This window comes from Astatotilapia calliptera, chromosome 20 (genome assembly GCF_964374335.1).
Source record: "Astatotilapia calliptera chromosome 20, fAstCal68.1, whole genome shotgun sequence".
NCBI classification, from domain to species: Eukaryota; Metazoa; Chordata; class Actinopteri; order Cichliformes; family Cichlidae; genus Astatotilapia; species Astatotilapia calliptera.
Window position 1 is genome coordinate 10,064,008 of NC_137441.1, and position 19,644 is coordinate 10,083,651.

Below are 19,644 nucleotides of genomic sequence, written 5' to 3' on the forward strand. Positions count from 1 at the left end.
GTAAGGCTCCACTCGCTTGCCTCAGTCACACCTCACTAGCACCTCCTAATACTTTTCATCGCTCCACTTGTCAAGCAGCCACCACTTCTGATGAGACAGATAGTGGTTTCAGTGGCTGTAAGGTGGTAGGAGACATCACTGAGTGCTGCAGAGCTCAGGCTCTCAACTGGGGAAAAAGGTAATATTTCAGAAGTGAGGCATATTTAGACTATCAAACAAAATCAAGCCAGCTTTAATTCAAGTTCTCTACACTCTAGTACCTCCTTTGGTTAAATATGCAAGTGAGATACATAAAGAGAATGAGGTTCAGAGCATGTATGAAAAAAGCTGAGGATTTGCTTAGTGCATGTCTGTTTGCACTTGAGATAAAAGGAGATGAAAACAGCGTAAGAGGGTGAGGGTAATGGAGATTAAAGACAGAGCTAGTTAAATTGAAGTGAAAAAAGCTGGGAAACATGATTGCATGACTGTGATAAGGATCAAACTTGAAAGCTCTACATTCCTTTGGTAGATTACAGGCTGGTCACCAGCAGATGTCAGCAGAGCTGTAGTGATCAAGCTAAGATCATACGCTCCACAGAAAACTAACTGTGGCAGGTTATAGAAACATGAATAGGATTCAGTTTGATGTATAATAAAGTCAGATTTATTCAGCCATTAATCTACTGTGGGTGAGCTAAAAAAAAAAGAGAGAAAAAAGGAAAAAAAGCAGATAACAAATGTGAGGGGCAAGTTTCAGCTAACGTTATTACAATTATTGCACAAATTGTGTTTGGAGGTTAAACCACTTTAACCTCTTGACTTTGTATTATGTAAATATACAAAATAGTACTAATGAAATGATGCTAATAAAGATAACAAGGCAAAATGGTGTCGTGAATTTCCGTCCATAGCAAAGCAACATGGAAGCTTCAGGACAGATGAATGTCTGTGCTGATGATCAAACTCAGAGAGGGTGACAGAGCAAGAGTGAGAGCGTAATGCAACAACTTACATCCACCATGCAGCGCCATGCCTATCCTATTTGTCCAAACAATCTTGTTTCCCCTCTGCCCTGATCCCTCATGCCAGATTGCCACAGCCCTGTTCATCTAGACGGGTGTCACCCCTGAAGGCTCTGAGTTGTTGACGTACAGTTACCACCGTGTCTGCCTGTCTGCTCTTCTCACTGAGGGTTATATTATAAAGCAGACATGACAGGAGCACTGCCACTAGGTTTAATCCCAGTGGAAGCAACAGCCCAGGCACCAAACGGCGACCTATTCATATGATCATTCTGATGATTGGATCCTGTCATGAGCAGCATCATACAGGCCTAATGACAAAAGCAGTTGATGCTGGGCATCTCCCACTCGGTTGTCTCTGCACCACTGGACATTATATGGGACAGCAGAGTACAACAGTTTATATGATGGCCAGTGCTGTCTGTCTTGCCTTGGTCTGTTCTACTCTGGCCCTGTCTGTCTAGCCTGGAGACAAGCCTTCTGTCTGTCTGAGTGTTTGTTAAAACTGCTCATGCGCTATCTGTCAGCAGGCTTGGGGCATAGCTGCAGAGTGCTGCGTGTTTATTGCATTAGACCAAAAGAGTGAATCAAGCTGGCTGCCTTGTCTATGGAACTGTAGCGTGACTGTGTAGCGATGCCCCTCTCTTACCCCCACCCTCAGCCCCCCCCCTATCTTCTTGCTACTTCTCTTTCTCATCAAACACCGCGGGGTGTTAAGGATGACGAGGTCAGACAAGGCCATGTTTCACAGGGCTTATATTTGAACTACTGTGTGTGAGCATTCGTGCATGTGAAAGGTTTTGTGACTGAGAGCAAGAATGTGTGTGTGTGTTTTGTTGTGGAGAGACAGAATAAGCTCAACTGATCCATGAAATCCACATTTTTCCTTTGTTGTTGTTTTTTTTGTATCATTAGACATGTCAAATGGTTTGTGCAGTGAAATTTTGTGAAAAGCACAACAAAAAGGGAAGAGCAAGACAAAGGGGGGCAATTATTTTGGAAAAATTGGCATTGATCTGGAAAAAATAACAATTTGATTTAAAACTAAGATTGTGCTGACAAAATTCAGCTTGTGAAATTGGAACCATCATCAGTTTCTAAGAAAGAAAATAAGAACAATTTCCAAACATAAGCCAGACATGAAAACACTGAAATGTGTACTGTGGAAATTTTGCGCTTTGCATTTGATGCTCAAACTCTAAAGTTTAAATTTAGATTTTGTACATTCCTGATAAAGTGAGAAAATAAAATTGTTCAGCTGGTTACCCATGCATTTTGTCCCGATAGTTTCACTATACAACCTAAATGGCACATATAAGTTCTGCTACGTTCTGTTATATACGAAGGGGGAGTCTTAAAACTACACACACATTTGAACCCAACATCTTGAAACAAACACAACAAAATAGAAAAATGACTATATTTGGGGAGCTAATTTATGATATAAATAAAGCATGATTCACAGAGGCCAACTTCATCACAAGTTTTGGCTTCTGCTCCCTGTGTTGAGATTAAGGTTGCTATCTCACATGGCCACTAGATGGCAATGTTGCTCTATCATTGAGTTCATGTTGACATGTCTTGTGCTCCAGGAGAAAGAGAGAAGGATGGAGAGGAGAAGAAAGACAGAAAGCAGAGACAGAAAGAAGGAGAGGGATTTTTTTTTTTGCTCTTTATGTAGCCCCTCGTGTAGCCTGGCAGCTAGAAGGCATCTCACACTCACTCTCTTTGTCCCAACAACTCCCAAAGTTAATGACTTTACGCATTACTGCAAATGGTGCTTGATTTTTACATTAAGCCACAGATGTAATGAATACAGTAGGCTGTTGTTGCTCAGCGACTGTCCTGAGGTAAGGCTTTATGTTAAAATGACCTAAAACTAATGCTGTGATGAGGGTAACAATACAGCCTAGACCCCAGTGATGATGGCCTGGACTGCCTATTCAGTATGCAGCCAGCACGTGTGTGTGTGTGTGTGTGCTTGTAAAGCTGCTGACACCTTCCTCTTTACCTAGCCACATCACCAATAATTGGCCATTGGAATATCAGTCACAGCTCTGCTGGCCCCTGCCAGATACGCCCGAATTAGAGTGTGGTTGTTAAAGGTATCTTAACAGCTCTCTGAAAGATTTTCAATGCCCCCACAAGGTCCCCTTTTGGCTATTATCATCAGCAGACAAACCCTGACTTTTTTTTTTTTCCAAAACATTGCCTCGATCTTTGAGCAGGTCGAGAGACTCATAAAAACACATAATGCAACTCACAGAGCATTAGTAAAGCTGATTAACAACAGAGATCAATCCACTGAGGGGGGAGAGAGACAGAAAGAGCCAGATAAGGGGTGAAGGGGGATTTCTGGTGAGTCAGACATTCTTGCTCCCACGCACTAAAATGAATCGATAACCAGCTTGCTGCCCTCCTCTGCTTTGACTTCCTTCATGGACCAGAGGGGAGATGTACTCTCTCAGTCTGGCCGGAGTGGTGCCAGAGGTCTAGGGGAAGAGCTGAACTTTGACCTCCAAGTAAGAGACAGCTCCAGGAAGAGCACAAGCACTCATTTAAAATTGCAGGAATACTAGCCAAAGATGTTCTCTGACTGAGGTGCTGAGGGCACTTAGTGTACCAGCTATAAGATAATAGGACTGGAACATAAATAATCAGGCAAAAACAGGTGCCAGTAGTCTTTCCATGCATGCACATGCAGGTGTGCATAGAGACTATTAAGGCCTAATTTGCTGTTACAGCCTCTGCTCATATTAAAGGCTATGAATAAAAGCTAATGCATGCATAGCCCAAAACAGTATTACTCAAGTTCTCACACATGGACTACTGTTGTTCATTTTGAGATTAATGGACACAAAAAGCTGCCCAATGAGGCTGCTCTTCTGCATGACATGATTAAAAAGCTATTTCCTTGTTTGTAAAGAAGTCATTTTAAATTTTAAAAGTGTGCGTGTTTCCGTCAAACAAGCTGCCCTGCTTCAAAATTCCTCAACTCACACATGGGTTTGAGCTGGCCGATCAGTTCCTCCTTGGTCCACTTGGCCCACTCTTTCTTGTCTGTATTGATGGAACACAGAATAGGTCCACATGGTTTCCCACAATCCTCGATCGCTGGAACATTCAAATAGTGGACGAGCACAATATCAGGGTTCTGTGGGGAAATCAGAGGGAGCAGGATGGTTACACAAATGCAAAAAATAAAAGCTTGATTTGCAAAGATGAAGACTAGAAACAAGTCAATTTATCTGCAAGGACAGTTAGAAGATTTGTTGAAGTGAGATATTCAGTCCTTCTAAAAAAGTGAGTATTCTTTTGAAATAAGTGGTAAAAAAAAAAAATTCAGCTCAAGCATTGTATTGAGTCAAATAAACTCAAAACCAGCTTGTCAATTTTTCTTACACTCTTTATTTAATTCTTAATTTTAGTGAAAAATTCTCAAAACCAAAGCTACCAAACAAGATAATAATACACAATCTCACATTCACAACTTCAGCAGTTTTACAAAGAGCTTCTCATTCAATCTTCTTATTCACACACACACACACACACACACACACACACACATATATATATATATATATATATATATATATATATATATATATATATATATATATATATATATATATATATATATATATATATATATATATATATATATATATATATATATATATATATATATATTTCTGTACATGAGAGGGAATTGGGCCTGTCTCATAAATGACAGATATTCAGCATAGTGCAGGAAAAAATTGAGACTTTGGGGATTGATAGTACACATCATGCAGTAAACTGTAACAAGTGCTAAACAAGTCCTCGATAATCACCAGTGGTGAGACAGCACCTGTCTTTGGACTTTCAAAGCAAATAGGCTGGTCCCTGTCTTCATCAGACTAATCTCACACAGACAGCATGTTAACAATTTCAAAATCAGTTTGTGTTTTGCCAACAAATAGACCCGATTATGCAATTGCACTTAAAAACAGAAATGAATAATGATAGTTGATAAGGTTCGATAGGGTAGAGTGTTAATAATGATTATTAAAATGAGTTGTTACTGCTTTGAAAAAACAAATGTTGATAAAACACACATATTTGTAATAATTTCACTTAACAAATCCAGTGTGATTACTGGGCAGTCTTGAAACAAGTTAGCACAGCTAATAACAGTCTTGACGGACACAAGAGGGCTTCAAACATCCACATGCTGTGTGATGTGCATGCAACGCAACCAGCTTCTATAATTACCTTTATAGTGTACAATTTGTTAAGATAAAAAAAGACCCATATTTACATAATCTTCTGAACATTCTTACACATTTTTCTGTTCTTACATAATATATTATTCTCAAAATAGATCAATTAGACATACAATCACAAGGCTTGGTTAGATTAGGATTTTTTTGCAGTGCATAGTGGATAATCTGTTCCATGGTTTCTTAAGGATATAATGGAGTGATAGTGACACATGCAGTACTCGTAGCTACTGTGTCTCAGATGAGAGGGCTTTTATGTGGAACAAGCCAGCTGGTTGGTGAGAAGTAAATGTTGCTGAATTAGAAACCCTGCATGGTATCCCTCACACAGACAACAAAGCCCAAGAACAGAAGAGGAAATGCACAATCCAAAACATAGCCAGGCAGCAGAACAAATCTGGGATCAGAAATCTGCAATAATCTCACTCATTATGAGACTGTATCTCTGCATCTCCAAATGTGTGATTGGATGCGTATACTAGTGCGTGTGCTCATTAATGTGTGTATTTGTATGTGCATATGTGTGTTAATTACAATGTGTGCTTGTGTAACACACGTATGGCATTTTGTCAAGTCCTCCCACATGGTGAGATGATGCCCTCAATTAACTCTGCCTGTATTTACCAAGTCAAAACTCAATAATTTTCCGCCTGCAAATTGTTACTGGGTTACCTCTGCAAATTCTCTAAATTGACAGCTTATGAATAATAGGTAGCGTTTAAAGGAATGTTGTGCAGGTGTGAATAACATCCATGCACTTCTGTATTCATAAAAAGCTTTGATTACCCAGCTCTCACAAGGAATGTTCTTATTTCAGTCTTTATCATTTCTGTTTCACTGTCAACATCTGATTGCCACTAAAACCAACAAAGACAAACAAGGTAAAATATCCCCATACTGACACATACACCTGACCCATACACAGCTAAATGTGCAAACACACATATGGGTACAACCACAGGAAGAGATGCTCTCATTACATGGTCTCTGGGTATGCTTGTTAATCTTTTCTGAATGTTTGGCCTTGGAGTGTTCCTGTTGGTTGAAAGAAACAGAAGGAGATTTATTTGTCTTTTACAGAAGTAAATCACACAAAATCACACTTACATGTGTGCATGCAATTGCAGCTAAATAAGATGCAAGAATGGACAAACCGACTGAGACCTTGATCGAGAAAAATGCTGTGACAACACGTGCGTGACTGCAGTTTGAGGCTTCATCAGTACTAAGTGGCAAATAAATCAAGGTGCTGCTACTGTAGGTCTGTGCTCCCTCTCACTGTGAACCATTAATCTGTGACTATGCCCCCCTCCATCCCCAACCACAATCTCTTCCACCGCCTCCCACTCTGATTTTCCTTTTACATCAGGCAGGGGTGTGGTTGGAGGGACACACAGATACACAGAACCAGTTACTTCTGTGAAAACGTCCCAACATGCGAACAACTACCATCTCTGATGTGTTTGGGCACTCACAGTTCAGCAGTACATAATGCAATCTATGGAAGACAGATGACCTTCCCTCACCACTAGCAGCAGAAGCTGGATCTAGACATTGCTTTGTGTTATCGTACTGCTTTCCTTGTCCCCTGTCATTGGCATGGACACTAGGTGATGACTGCTGCCCTGTTTGGATGGAGATGGCACAGGCGGTGTGCAATGCCCCCAGATGGCATCACCAGCTGTGTCAATAGCCAAGAGATGCCCTCAATCTTTACTTGGAATGAAAGCGCAGAATGTAGACAGCTTCATTCAATTATGAACGTACATAAATGTATGTGGCTCTATGGGCACAGTCGGGAGTGAATGTGCACAGAAATAGAGCACATGTAGAAGTGTGCGCAAACACACAAGCGCACACGAAAACAGACTGAGCAAGGACAAACTAATTAGCATAGTGTAACAGACACACATGTACTCACAAGACACATAAGGCTTAGTTGAACACAATCATACACGTGGATACGCACAATCTCCTTCCTCCAACGCCCACACTCCCAGCTGTTTCCTACCTTTTCACACATAGCTACACAAATATGCACACACACGTATAACACGATCAACACAAAGGAAGAGACCATGAGGTAGTCTTATAGCTCATCCAAATATAAGTAATCTTTATGTTCGCGTTTTACTATTAGGAATTTGCTACCTATTGTAAACCAAGAAGAGAGCCAGAGGCATATAACGTCTGGAACTTTCACTCTTTTTTCAGTCTTGTTTTACTTCTTTCTCTCCTCTTACTTTAGAACATATTTAACAGTTCTCTCTCAACTCAGGCCTACCTCCACTCAAAGAGGAAAACAACACAATGAAAGTGTAAAGCGTCACATAAATCTATCAGGATGGTAATTTAATTTAATTTCCTGCTGGCTGCTTTCTTTTTCCACAGTGTAATATCAGTGAGTTGGTTTTCCAAGTGTAGGGGGAAAAGGCTGAGGGTGACTTTTTGCCTGGATAGTCTTTTTCAGAGAAAATGAGATCTCATTAACTTATTGATTAATTGTGTAATGTAGTCTTTGGTTGTTTTTTTCCTCTTATTTCTCATGCAAGTCTCAAGGCAGAGCTCCAGCCTCTGCTCTGCAGCGGTGGGGAAGACTAGAACAGAGTTACAGGAACCTGTGGTGTGCATTTGCATGTGCAAACATTTTAGGCATTTTAGACAACACCGCCATGGATGAACTGGATTCATTGTAAACAACTAGAGACAGGCAACTAGAAAACAGATTCCTACATCAGATGTATTGACCTCACAGAGTTCTGTCCTGAAGATCATTAAATTAGTCTGGGATTATATAAGGGAAGACAGAAAAAGTAAAACAGACTAAAAAGGGGCTGCTCGGGTCAGGTTAGGTCGGAGGATTGATTACATGTGCACGCAGCACACTTTCATGCACACTCTGAATGGAAGCACGGAGAACTGGCCAGTAAAGAGACAGACGGGCAGTAAAAACTTAATGGGTTTTTTGACAGTTCCACCCATGCAGTGGCTCACTGGGATTTGTCCTTGTATGCCCGTTGACCAATACGCAACTGTGTATTTGTATATTATTATATTCTTACATGAGCCGGACATTGCTTGTCAGCATCTGTGCCAATCACTCATATGTATTAATCCATGAATTTATCATGTATGCATAAAATATAACATGTGTAGCTAGTATTTTGATGATGCTGTGTTGTGTTAATGTTTACTGCGCCTCCCTAGAACAGATGGATAGATGTTGAGCTAATTACTAGAGGAGTCTTGGGGAGTCAGCCATGGGGGCGGAAGGCCTGCTGTGTGGGTGGTGGAGCTCCTTCCTGCCCCTCCTTTCACCGATCTCTCTCAAAAACACAGTGAAAAACACCAACATACTACGGAATGAATGCACATATAAAATAATACAGTCACGCACACACAGACAATTACAGTCTAATATACAACGCACGAGACAAGCATGAAAAAGGTGTAGTGCCAACACTCACGCGCACACACATGCATATGCAAGACATCGCCATCGCAACCAAAGGATAAAGGTGCTGTTGTAGCCAGGCAACAGGTTTCTCTGGCACCCACGCACTTAGAGGCAGCCAGTGCTCCTACGATCTCTCAGTGAATGCCTACCTCCTCCTGAAGTCATACACCCTGCTCTACTCCAAAAGACAAGGAGGGAGAGAAAGGGAGAGAGATTCGCTGATGGAGCTGAAGACGGAGTTAGATGTTGGTGGAGACAGATACAATGACCTTCTACTTTGTGCTGAATGTATAATAGTGAATGTGCGTGTATAACTGCACAGAGATATAACGAACTGAGACTCGAGCACAAATTACATCTGTTGGTAAAATCTGGTGTGAGTGGTCAAGTGATGTGTCGGCTGTCTCGTTAAGTCTCTGTGACCTTGCCACAAGTGTGCCGCTCTCTTGGAGTTCTTCCATGTAGCTGCTCCTCCAACAGTCCACCATAGCTCATTAAGAGACAAAAAAGGCAAGGGAAAGAGAGAATTTGAGACAGAGATACATGGAAAGACAGAGGAAGAGAGAAAGAAGAATGAGGGTAACAGCCCTTATATTGTCATTCAGGCAGCTCTGCTCCATGATTGTACTCCACCATAGTAGGCCTCGCTTTCACAACTCGTGCACAGGAGCGATAAGAACACCATTAACATGAAAGAATCTTAATTGAGAGGGGATGCTTCATGGAACAAGGATGAGCCAGGGAGTGAAGGAGGGAAACCTTGTTCCACTCTGATAAAATAACCGACACTGAAAAAGTGGGGGGATTCAAAGTCTGTCATACTGAAGGAAAGTGCAGAGCAGACAGGAAATTAGGTATGGGAAAAGCCCCTCTTTCCACTTTCAGGGAAATAAGCAAAACACTAAAAAAAACTGAGGCAGTTCAGTGTGGAAGAATTGAACCAGCAGGCTATAGGATATCCATTTCAATACAAAATATCAAGAAAGCAGAAGCAGTCAATTGTTTTGTCATAAACATTCAGCATCAAGGCATAAATACAGCAGGGATGGGTGAGGATGTCTCTGCCTTTGTATCGGAGTCTGCCTACATTAGATTATAAATAGCATTTGAATGAGCGTCTAGAGGCAGATTTCTGTATGTTAGTTGGTGTATGTACATCAGTATGCGTGCAGAATGAGTGCAATGAGCTGTGAGTCTGAATTGAGTGCACTGACTGCATATTCATGCTGTCTGTATGTGCAGTGCATATTAGAATTTGTTGTTTGCATTGTTGCATTTGCCTGTGCGGTTTCATGTGAATATGGAACACCTGTGCACCGGATGTATGTCTTGCATGTCATGTGCTCACAGTCTGCAGAATAAGTACGAGGGGTGATTAAGGCTCTCTTCACTTGGCTATGCGGGGGCAGCTGCCCTGGCAGTGGCATGGTGATGGATAGCATCGGGTGCCAGTCATTAGGCAGCCTCCTGGCCTCTGGCACTGAGGTTGCACTCTTAAACACTGCCCTCCCCCGCCCATCCCCAAACACCACCGCTCATTTCAAGGTCAACTGCCTCTGTGGTGATATAAGTTCACCTTCACAAGTCACAAGACTTCTTCCTTTTGTTTGGAACCTTTATCGTTCCCTGCCAAAGGGTGTGTTTTGGAATGCGGGGGTGGCTGGCTGGTGCCTTGCCTCATGCCGGCACACAGAAGCACAGACATGCGCACGCAGTTCATCAGCACACACGCAAACTCACACTCACAAACACACACTGAGGTAAACAAAACCCTATGTCAAACCCTCCCAAATAGGTAGCAAACAGCCCGAAGCTCCTGTCGAGGTAGCAGAGCAAACCCCTATCTGAACCTGCTTCTCTCTGGGTTATCTATGACAACCTCTTTGTTTAAATGTTCCCAGTTTAGAATACAGACACTCTAATTGGGGTGTCTAGAGTCAAAGCACAACTTAACTGCTACAGTTCACCTTCTACTGCATCTAGCTCTCCATCAATTACAGCACTGCCTGAGTGCCAAGCTAAAATGATGCCTGGGGTGAGTATCAATCCAGGGTAAGAGTCAGTTTACAGGGGGCTTTCTTAATGTGAACTGCATCAAATGCCTGTGTCCAAGGTATGCGAGAGGAATGGCAGAGCAGGGGGCACAGCAGGAGATCCTGATTTAGGGAAGATTCATACTCCACCTCTTTACTTCCACTACCTAGTGTACTGGCTGGGAGATATGAAAGGCAGAACTTGGAACTTTTGAGGACCAGGAAGAGGCCAGCATGTTTGAGTGTGTTTCAGAGGAAGCCAGGGGCTGAAGCCTGTGATGTTTAATTCAGTAGCACATAATCACTCCGATGGAGTTGAGAGCGGGGCTTTAAATAACTCAGCTTAGAGGGGCAGAATGGCTTCACTCTGGGTGGGGGAATGCAAGTTTGTGTGTATGCGTGTGCGCGTATGTGCACTTGTGTGTGTAATTGTGGAGATATGTGAGTGCATTTTGCAATTCTACACGTCTGCGAGAATCCAAGAGAGTGCTCCACTATTTTTGTGTGTGGCTCCTCCCCGCTTTGAAATATTTTATTTGTGCAATGCACCACAGTAAAAGGTGGAGTGTGTTTGTTGCCTTGCCAAGTATCTGCATGCATTACAATAAAAGTGCAAAAGGCCAGTATTCAGAGCCTGAATATGGAGCAGCATTCTGGATGCCAAGCAGGCAGTAAGTCAGGCAGTAAGCCAGGCAGTGAGGCATCGAAGCTCCTTTAGCTGCCACAACACAACTCACAGTTTACAGCCCACTTATTCTTCCTAAGGCCCTTACAGAACACACTAGCCTCTCCATTAGCTGCGGTGGTCCCAAGTGAGAGTCAATGCTACACAGGGGCAAGCTGGGAAAGGGCCAACCGGAGCCCAACTGACTGCCATAATGGCCTTAGCAGAGCCCATGGCAGTTATCCTAAAATTCAGTGGCCAAGCAGGTGACACCAAGTAACATGGGAGTAAAAGCAGGGAGAGAAAGTTAGTGAGCCCTCTCAGACATAGTGGGGCTTTAACCATGTGTTCTCTCTCTTTATGGTTCTTTTCTTTTGTTTCCACCTCACAATAACCTCACAACCCCTGGCTTTCTCTGAGTCTTTTTCATCACCTCGCTCTCTTATTTTCATCTCTTCCTCCTAGGGCATACTGCAATTCATTTGGAGGAAGAAACATTGCTAATGCCATCTCTCTTTACTCCCTCTCTTTGGCTCTTGCTCTCTTTCATATCAGTGCTGAGTCTGATTTGTTTGTGCGCGTGTGTTGTCTTTCTCTCTGTGCCAGTCGACAAGGCGTACTATTTATGTGCCTCTGCCCATGTCTGTGAGCGAATCAGGACTTCACAGGAGCAGCCAGGGGAGTGAGATGTGCTGGTGCATTTCTAAACAGGGAGTCACAGGGAGGACTGATGTGTGCCCAGCTGCAAGACGGTCCAACCTGGCCACTATCTTCCTTCGCAATAGCTCGCTGAAGAACAATAGATAACGCCACTGGTCAGCATCAGAAACAACTGCTGGGGTTGTATCACAGAACTGACCCAGTCAGGCACAAAGTGTTGTGAACATGAATGCACACATATGTAGATATGTACTTACACCACAAAGCATCAGGAGCCTTTCACACATTGACAACAGTAGCCACAGGACTGCTGAGCCTGTGTCCTCTGTCAAACAGGGTGAGGGGTTCATTGTTATTACTGGGCTGGATAGTGGAGCAGTCCCTGAGCTCAGCTTGGCAAGACCTCTCTCTGGAGATATACGCAGAAACCTCTGCACATGCACATGAGCAAACACACACACACACAAAACATACAAATGGGTAATCAAATGTCTACCAATGGGGGAAAAAAATGCTCAAATGGTTTCCTAGCAACCAATGGTGTGTACTGGGTCCACATGAAAAATGAAAAATAAAGACAGTGTGTGAATGGGTACTTGTGTGTGTGTGTGAGACAGAATGAAAAAATAAGGTTCAGATTAACAGTGCACATTACAAAGATATAGAGGTGTTTTTGGACTGAAGTACAGAGATGAGACATTGTGCATTGAATAAGAAAAGGTAATGAAAAGAACAAAAAAGGGGGAAAAAAAAGCTGCATCAGGGACCTGCCACTCTAATCGACAAACAGCATTTCCCCAGTATCTCAACAGGGGCAGTGTTGACTGCGAGTTGATCCAAGGAACAAGTCTGCAGACAGTTAAGGTCATGGTAGTGTGATGTCGAATCACAGTTCAAAAAGATTGCATCATGGGAATAAATCAGTAGCTTACAGACTGTTACAAATATGTAACACTGCAGGGAAGGGGATTATGCACAAACCAAAGCAATGCCTTCAGGAAATGGCCTAAAATGCAGTGCGCCATGTTTAAATGTAAAACACAGGGGGTTGTGCTGTACCAAAGTCACACAATCAGGTGAGAGTAGTGGTTTATAAAATTGCTACAGAGCACTGCACAGAGAAACAGATGAATCTCGTTTTCCAACCACTGCTGAACAACATTGTAACCAAAACACAAGTCCCTTTTAAAAATGATTAAACAACAACAACAACAACAACAACAACAAAACCAGAGTTACATTTTATTTGTTTATCTATGTGCTAGCATATGAAATGTGAGGCGCAAAGCAGCGTGTAATAGTGTGTGTGTGTTTCCACAAGATACTACTCTGCGTGTGATTGTGTATGTGCATGTGTCGTATGTCTGTCTGTAAAATTGTGCGTGTGAGCTAGAGAAAGGCATACTATCTCCATCCAGCAGCTGCCACAAAGAGGCTTCCCAAAACAAGTGCAGGGCCGTGACAGAGACAGAGCGACCGCAACCTTCTGGTGGTGTAATAGGAAATTAATTGAGACCATCAATATGGTATTAATCATTAAAGAACAGGTGCTGAGGTGGCACTTTGCTGACTGCTCTGCTGTTGGCAGCACTCACATACACACTTAAAAGTAAAAGTTTGATCTGCTGTTTTGCAAAAAATGTAGGTGGGAACAAAAAGAGAGGTAGAGAGAAAAAGAAAATGAGGGAAAGAAAGTCCCATTAAAACACAAGAAGAGAGAGTGGGACCAGAATGCCCCAGAGCGTCAAACAGTGCTATTCTGTCAAATCCCGCTGGTGTCACAGAGATATGCACAAGGTGTCCTTTGGTGGTGGTCCAAGGTATTGGACGGCAACAGATAGTGCTTCTCTTTTGAACGGTTACAAAGTCCACATTAGGAGGCTGGAGGGCTGGTGGTGGAGTAAGTTGAAATGTTGTTTGCCAGAGAGACCATGTTTGGGTTTTGGGAGTTCACTTATCCTTACTGGTTTGGTTTAGATGCCAAAAAATATTCAATTAGTTTTAGGAATAGACAATGTTTTGGGTTCAAATATGCTCAATTATAGTATCAACCCTGCAAATGAAAGAATTACTTCACCAAAATCTTTTGTTTTGCTTTGACAACAAAACGAATATTGTAGGATCAAATCAGTAGCACACCCACAAAGAGTAGAAAACCAGCTCCTGGAAGCACATAACACGTCACATCTCTTTCAGCGCAGGACCAGATGTGACCCTGGATTCACCAAAGATAATCAGATGTGAAAACTGGATGGGGTCCCCATCTTCAAGGTGCACCACCATCTCACACCTTCGTGTCCAACTTCTAGTTCATCTACTGAGCCAGCTGGGTCCCTTCAAGCAATCACTAGCTTGGATCCCCCCAAAAATCCAGATTTATAACATGAAAGAGAATGGACATGCCATTTGTCAGTAACCTATATTTGGACAGCTTCAAAATACTTCAACCCAATTTGTCTCATGAAAAACAAATGCACCTGATGAGTGACAGAAACAACACTGCACATAATCATTTGTATAATATCGCAGGGCTAATTCTATTAGTCTGTGTTTCAAGTAACACACTGTGTTTTGTGTGATTTTGATCTTCTGACTCTTAGAAATGCATAAAATAACATAACATAACATAACAAATGTAGGGTTTATAAAGTAGCAAAAAGCACTGTAAAAAATTAAAAAATGTCAGGTAAATATTCATTAATTCCCTTGGAGGCCATGTTTCTTATAGCAGCTAATTCATCATAAGATAAAGCACAGTGAGGACTCGAGGGCAGTGTTAATCAGCCGGAGGTGAGCCAAATTGCAGAAACTACAATAAGCTGTTAAGCACACCACGTCTTCAAATTGTTCAAGGTGTGTCACTGCGATGAATGCTTCTTCTTATGAATAATACATCACACACGTATACATAAATATATCTGGAACAAACTTTGTATATGTGTCTATGTGATGAGATGCGCACAAAACATGAGCGTATATCTGTGTTTGGGGGGGTTGTACTTAGCGGCAAAGTTCAATAGTCTTTAGGGATCGCATAAAGTCTTCCAAAGGCACCTTATCCCAAACCCTCACCACTCCATGTTTGTCAGTGTCAAGGTTGAGCCTATCAAATGTTTATGATTCAAGAGCTGTAGATAAGACAAAGATTGATCTGGATCGAAAGGCAAATAAGATTGCCAAAGCCCAGAGTCAGCTGAAAAGCCGGCAGAGGGAGCAGAGGGGGAGGAAAAAAGAGAGACTTAAAGGAGAAAATGCATTAACACAGGTCTAGCCCTGGGAGAGCATGGAGTATCGAATACTTCCTGTACACATACTGAATACTTGGGGAGAATATGGATCCCCCATCATGAGCAGCTGACTGATGCTGTATCCGTGAATGCACATGTGTCTGTGTTTGATCTATGGCACACGTGGCACAAAGTTTTAGAGTGCTGATGTGATCCTTGTGATGTGACTAGCACTGTGCAGACAACTGGGAGAATAGGACACCCTGTCTCTTTTCACCACAGTGGCAATAACATATCAGGTTTAATTTACCATCTCTAACAGTGGAAAAAAAAAAGGGAAACGATGTCATCAAATAGAATGTTTTTCAAAGGCCAGTGTTATGCATGGATATGTGTATTTGTGTGTGCATGTGGGACAGATAGGGGGATAAGACCCTTTGATGAATTTCCCACTGGCCCTGGCCAGCTTGCAGAAGCGGAACAGAGCAGAGGCCACCAGAGAGTTGGGGTCTGAGCCCCGGGGCCTGTTTTTTCCCACCCTTTCTCAGCCTGCCTTCCCCTTACCTCCTCTGATCAATACTGGGTCCTAATCACTGAGGACAGTATGGCAGTCCTCTCTTTCTCTCATCTCCTCTCTGAGTTTTTCTTCTCATTCTTTTTCAACCTCTGCCTCTATTTCTAGCATAAATTATGCGCACTTGCTTTTTCTCTGTGAGTTTGTATCAAGGATGAACGCGTCCAGATGTGTCCCCACTTTTCCTATATTAGGAACACATATTCTGACAGTGTTTCTATGCATATTTGCAAAAGCGAGCCAGTTTGAATCTCTGTAAATATGTGAATAGGCTTATACGAGACTGTTAAAATGTGTGAATGTGTCTGTGTACAACAAGATAAGAGAATATCCTTGAAAAAGCAGCACCAACATAAACCCCAGTGAATTCTATGAGTAGCATGCATAAACTTGAATAATAACACATCCCCTCATTTAGGTGGCTTTATCCCAGTTATCTAATTGCTCATGTCTTTTTTCTTTAATAAACTAATGAATGGAGCTGGGTTAAGGCCTGGAAATACATAGCCAGCAATAAGAAGCACTGCTTTAAACCCCAAACTGCATCAGAACAGCTGAATAATTTGTAGGAGAAATAATTACGGGGCAGAAGAGCAGGCATCAATCCTGGAACACCGACAGTGCCCTCGCTGGAAACTACTTCACCCATAAGCCAAGGCTCCATTAGGTATTGTCTAGGGCCCACAGGCTAATTTGTTTGCATCAATAATACATTCAAAGGATTTATCTAACTTGCAAATGAGCGTTCATTTACTGGTCCAAGAGGCAAGGAGGAGAGCAGGAAGCAAAAGTGAAGGTGTAAAGGCTGAAGCAGCTGGTTGCGGGTATCTGGGACACAGTTAAGTCTGCTATGCAGCAGGATGGTGGTCCATATCTAGCAGGTAGTTGGCAGAATTCAGATATGGTTGCCTCTGACATGCTTGGCTAACAGCCAGTGTTTATGTAGGGCAGAGATGGGCCAAGGTGTGAGTGACCAACCATTGGAAAGGCATTAAAAATGAACCAGAGAGTCCCATTACAGGCACAACATATTAGCTTCTCCACCAAATATTCTCTGATCCCATGCCAGATGAAAAGATGACAAAGAGGAGTGTGTAAGTCTGTGTCTCTGTTAGAAGAAAGGGCTGTGGTATTAGTCAGACATGGTGGGGTACTGGGATCCCCAGTGCCCTTTGATCTCTGTTCTGTGCTGTCTCCCACAGGTGATACCAAGACACTCAAAGCCAAAAGTGGAGGTGGAGTTTAACAGAAGTGAGCTATAGAGAGAGAGGGGGAAAACAGAAGAGACGAGAGAGACAGATAAGTATGGGAGAGGAGGAAGGAAGCTGGCCATGAACATATGCTGCCTCCCCGTGCCAAGCCCCACTGGCTCAGGCAACCCACGCATACGCTGCACTGCTGCTGCTGTTACCACTCCAGCCCTCTCCAACACCAACACCATGGCACTACTTAGTCAAACAAAGCTGGAGAGATGAATCTGGAAAGAGACCGGGTCTCCCCAGTCTCAGCTCTGCCAGGGTAGGGCTGCTTGGCTTGGATAACACAGGCTGATTATAGACACACACACATACATATACAGAATAACGGCTTTCAGCTGTTTGGCTAGTCACCCCCAAAATTTGTGACTCTTCTTGTGTGGGCCACCATATAACACTATGATAAACTGTGAAACAGGACACAGATTTTGTAATTTTCTAATGGGCTTAATTTTTTTCACTCTGAAGAAAGATTGGTGGAATCTGCAAAATATAAATTCTTCATGCAAAAAATTAAAAAGAAGAATATAAAAAATATATTTGATTCAGGACTACTGTAGTAAAGGGTCTTAAACCTTTTGTTGATAGAACATAAAAATATTAGTACCCAATTATGCCAATTCACAACAATAGTCAAACAATAGTCATCTTAATGCACTTGTACCTATATTATTAGTTAAAAGCCAGACAGAATTACAGAGAAACTATCCACTAGCAGTCACAGGAGGATGTATAGTATGAACAGTGTATGTATAGTACTCATAACAAGCACTATAGTCTTATACTTAGATACTTCTAACTATACAATTTATCAGACATGAGAACAAAAACTGTCCTTTAGTAAAAGACAGCTAAAAAGACTGAATGGGAGGAATGTTTTCTGTACTGGCTGTCTAGCATTTCTCATATGGTTTGAAAAACAGTGTATGTGACCCGCGTATGTGAGACAAAGACAAGAGCACTGTGGTTACTGGAACTTTTATGCTTGACGTACTTTACACCTAAAGGTATCATTAACACTAGCAGTCTAAAGGCTCAATTCGGTTTTCATTGCTTAAAGATTTTTTTTATGCGCCAGATTAAAATTCACAGAAAGGTCACACACTGTTATTTTTATAAAATACCTGATAGGATTTTTAAGTTGAATCATTTATCTATGAAATATTTTGCGAGACGAGCCACTGCCATTACTTAAAACGCTGCAGTGCGGCCGGGGAGAGGTGGGGGGTGGGGGGGTGGGGGGTTCCACAGAAAAATTTCAAATAATGTCTAAACGTGTTTTTGATTTTTGGTTTTACCGTGTTGTTGAAGGAATGGAGGATGAGGATGGGAGATTCAAAGCAAAGACAAAAATGCAGAAGATCAACCACACAGATGTACCCTGCTTGCTAAAACCCATGTGCACGCACACCAGCATCCTTCTAGACCCATAAATCCAAACAAACCCACACATGTAATAGACCCATACAAGACACCAGACACACAAACACCCTCAGACGTTGAGCTATATAATAACAAATGCTTGTATAACAGAGAAATCAAATTCAGGGTTCATCTTGCAATCTGAGCCTCACAAACTCAATTCCCCTCTGCTGTCTAGCCACTTCACGTTCCACGCCTTTTCTGTGTGAACGAATGGGGTCAGTATCGCCACATAAACATCATCCTCTGCTCTCTCCCCCTCCCCCCCCCCCTTTCTCAGTGAATGGATGCTGAGCACTGGTGCATATCTACGCAGGGATGGCAAGGGCACCGAGGAGAGAAAATCAATACTATATCTCAGCACTAAGCACAATCCCAACCAAAAGCAGCTGGAGTTTGCAGGTTGCTCCATAAACTGGACGGCTTCATCTGGCCGGCCACTGTGTCGGTGGATTGCTACTGTAATGCACTATAGCACAATGGCCTAGGCCAGAGTCTGCCAGACGCAGAGGTACACACACTCGCAGACAGAAAAACGCACATACACAGAGACAAACAGCACGCTCCTAGGGAATAGCAACAGCAATGAGAAAAACTCTCATGAGGCAGGAACAGGGTTGACAAACACACTCTCCTCTCTCACAACCAAGGAAAAGCACCTCAGGACCATTTAGCCCACCCTTACTAGGTGTGTGTACATTCACGCACTTACACAGCTGCACATAAGCACATAAACAGTCACACAGACGTACTATACGTACACACGTTCAGAGGCATATACAGAGACGGCCCTTAAAATACTCGCTCCAAAAATAGCACACTGGAAACCGGACTGAGGCTATTATTATTGCACACACGTCCTGCCCGGTCCCACCAAGGAAAGGGAAGAGACTAATGATTTTCCTGGTGCAAGCAATTAAAAAACTATTTGTCACCTGCCAGGTTGCATATGACGTTAGGGGCCTTGGCAGAGGACCACAGAGTAACTCCACATATACACACTGTACACAGACAAAATGGGTTGCACCATAGCAAGCCGTCTAAAGGCAGAAATGGTGCATAAGAAACAGGTGAAGCAGCTAGAG

The 19,644-nt window shown here is 42.5% G+C and overlaps 1 protein-coding gene across 1 annotated transcript in view; it reads right to left on the reverse strand.

Moving 5' to 3' along the window:
* Positions 1-19,644, reverse strand: part of camta1a (calmodulin binding transcription activator 1a) — a 289,743-nt gene that overhangs the window by 34,419 nt on the left and 235,680 nt on the right. Inside the window, exon 6 of the mRNA XM_080294705.1 lies at positions 4,005-4,158. Coding sequence (XP_080150831.1) covers positions 4,005-4,158 — 154 coding nt within the window. The remainder of the gene's footprint in view (positions 1-4,004; positions 4,159-19,644) is intronic.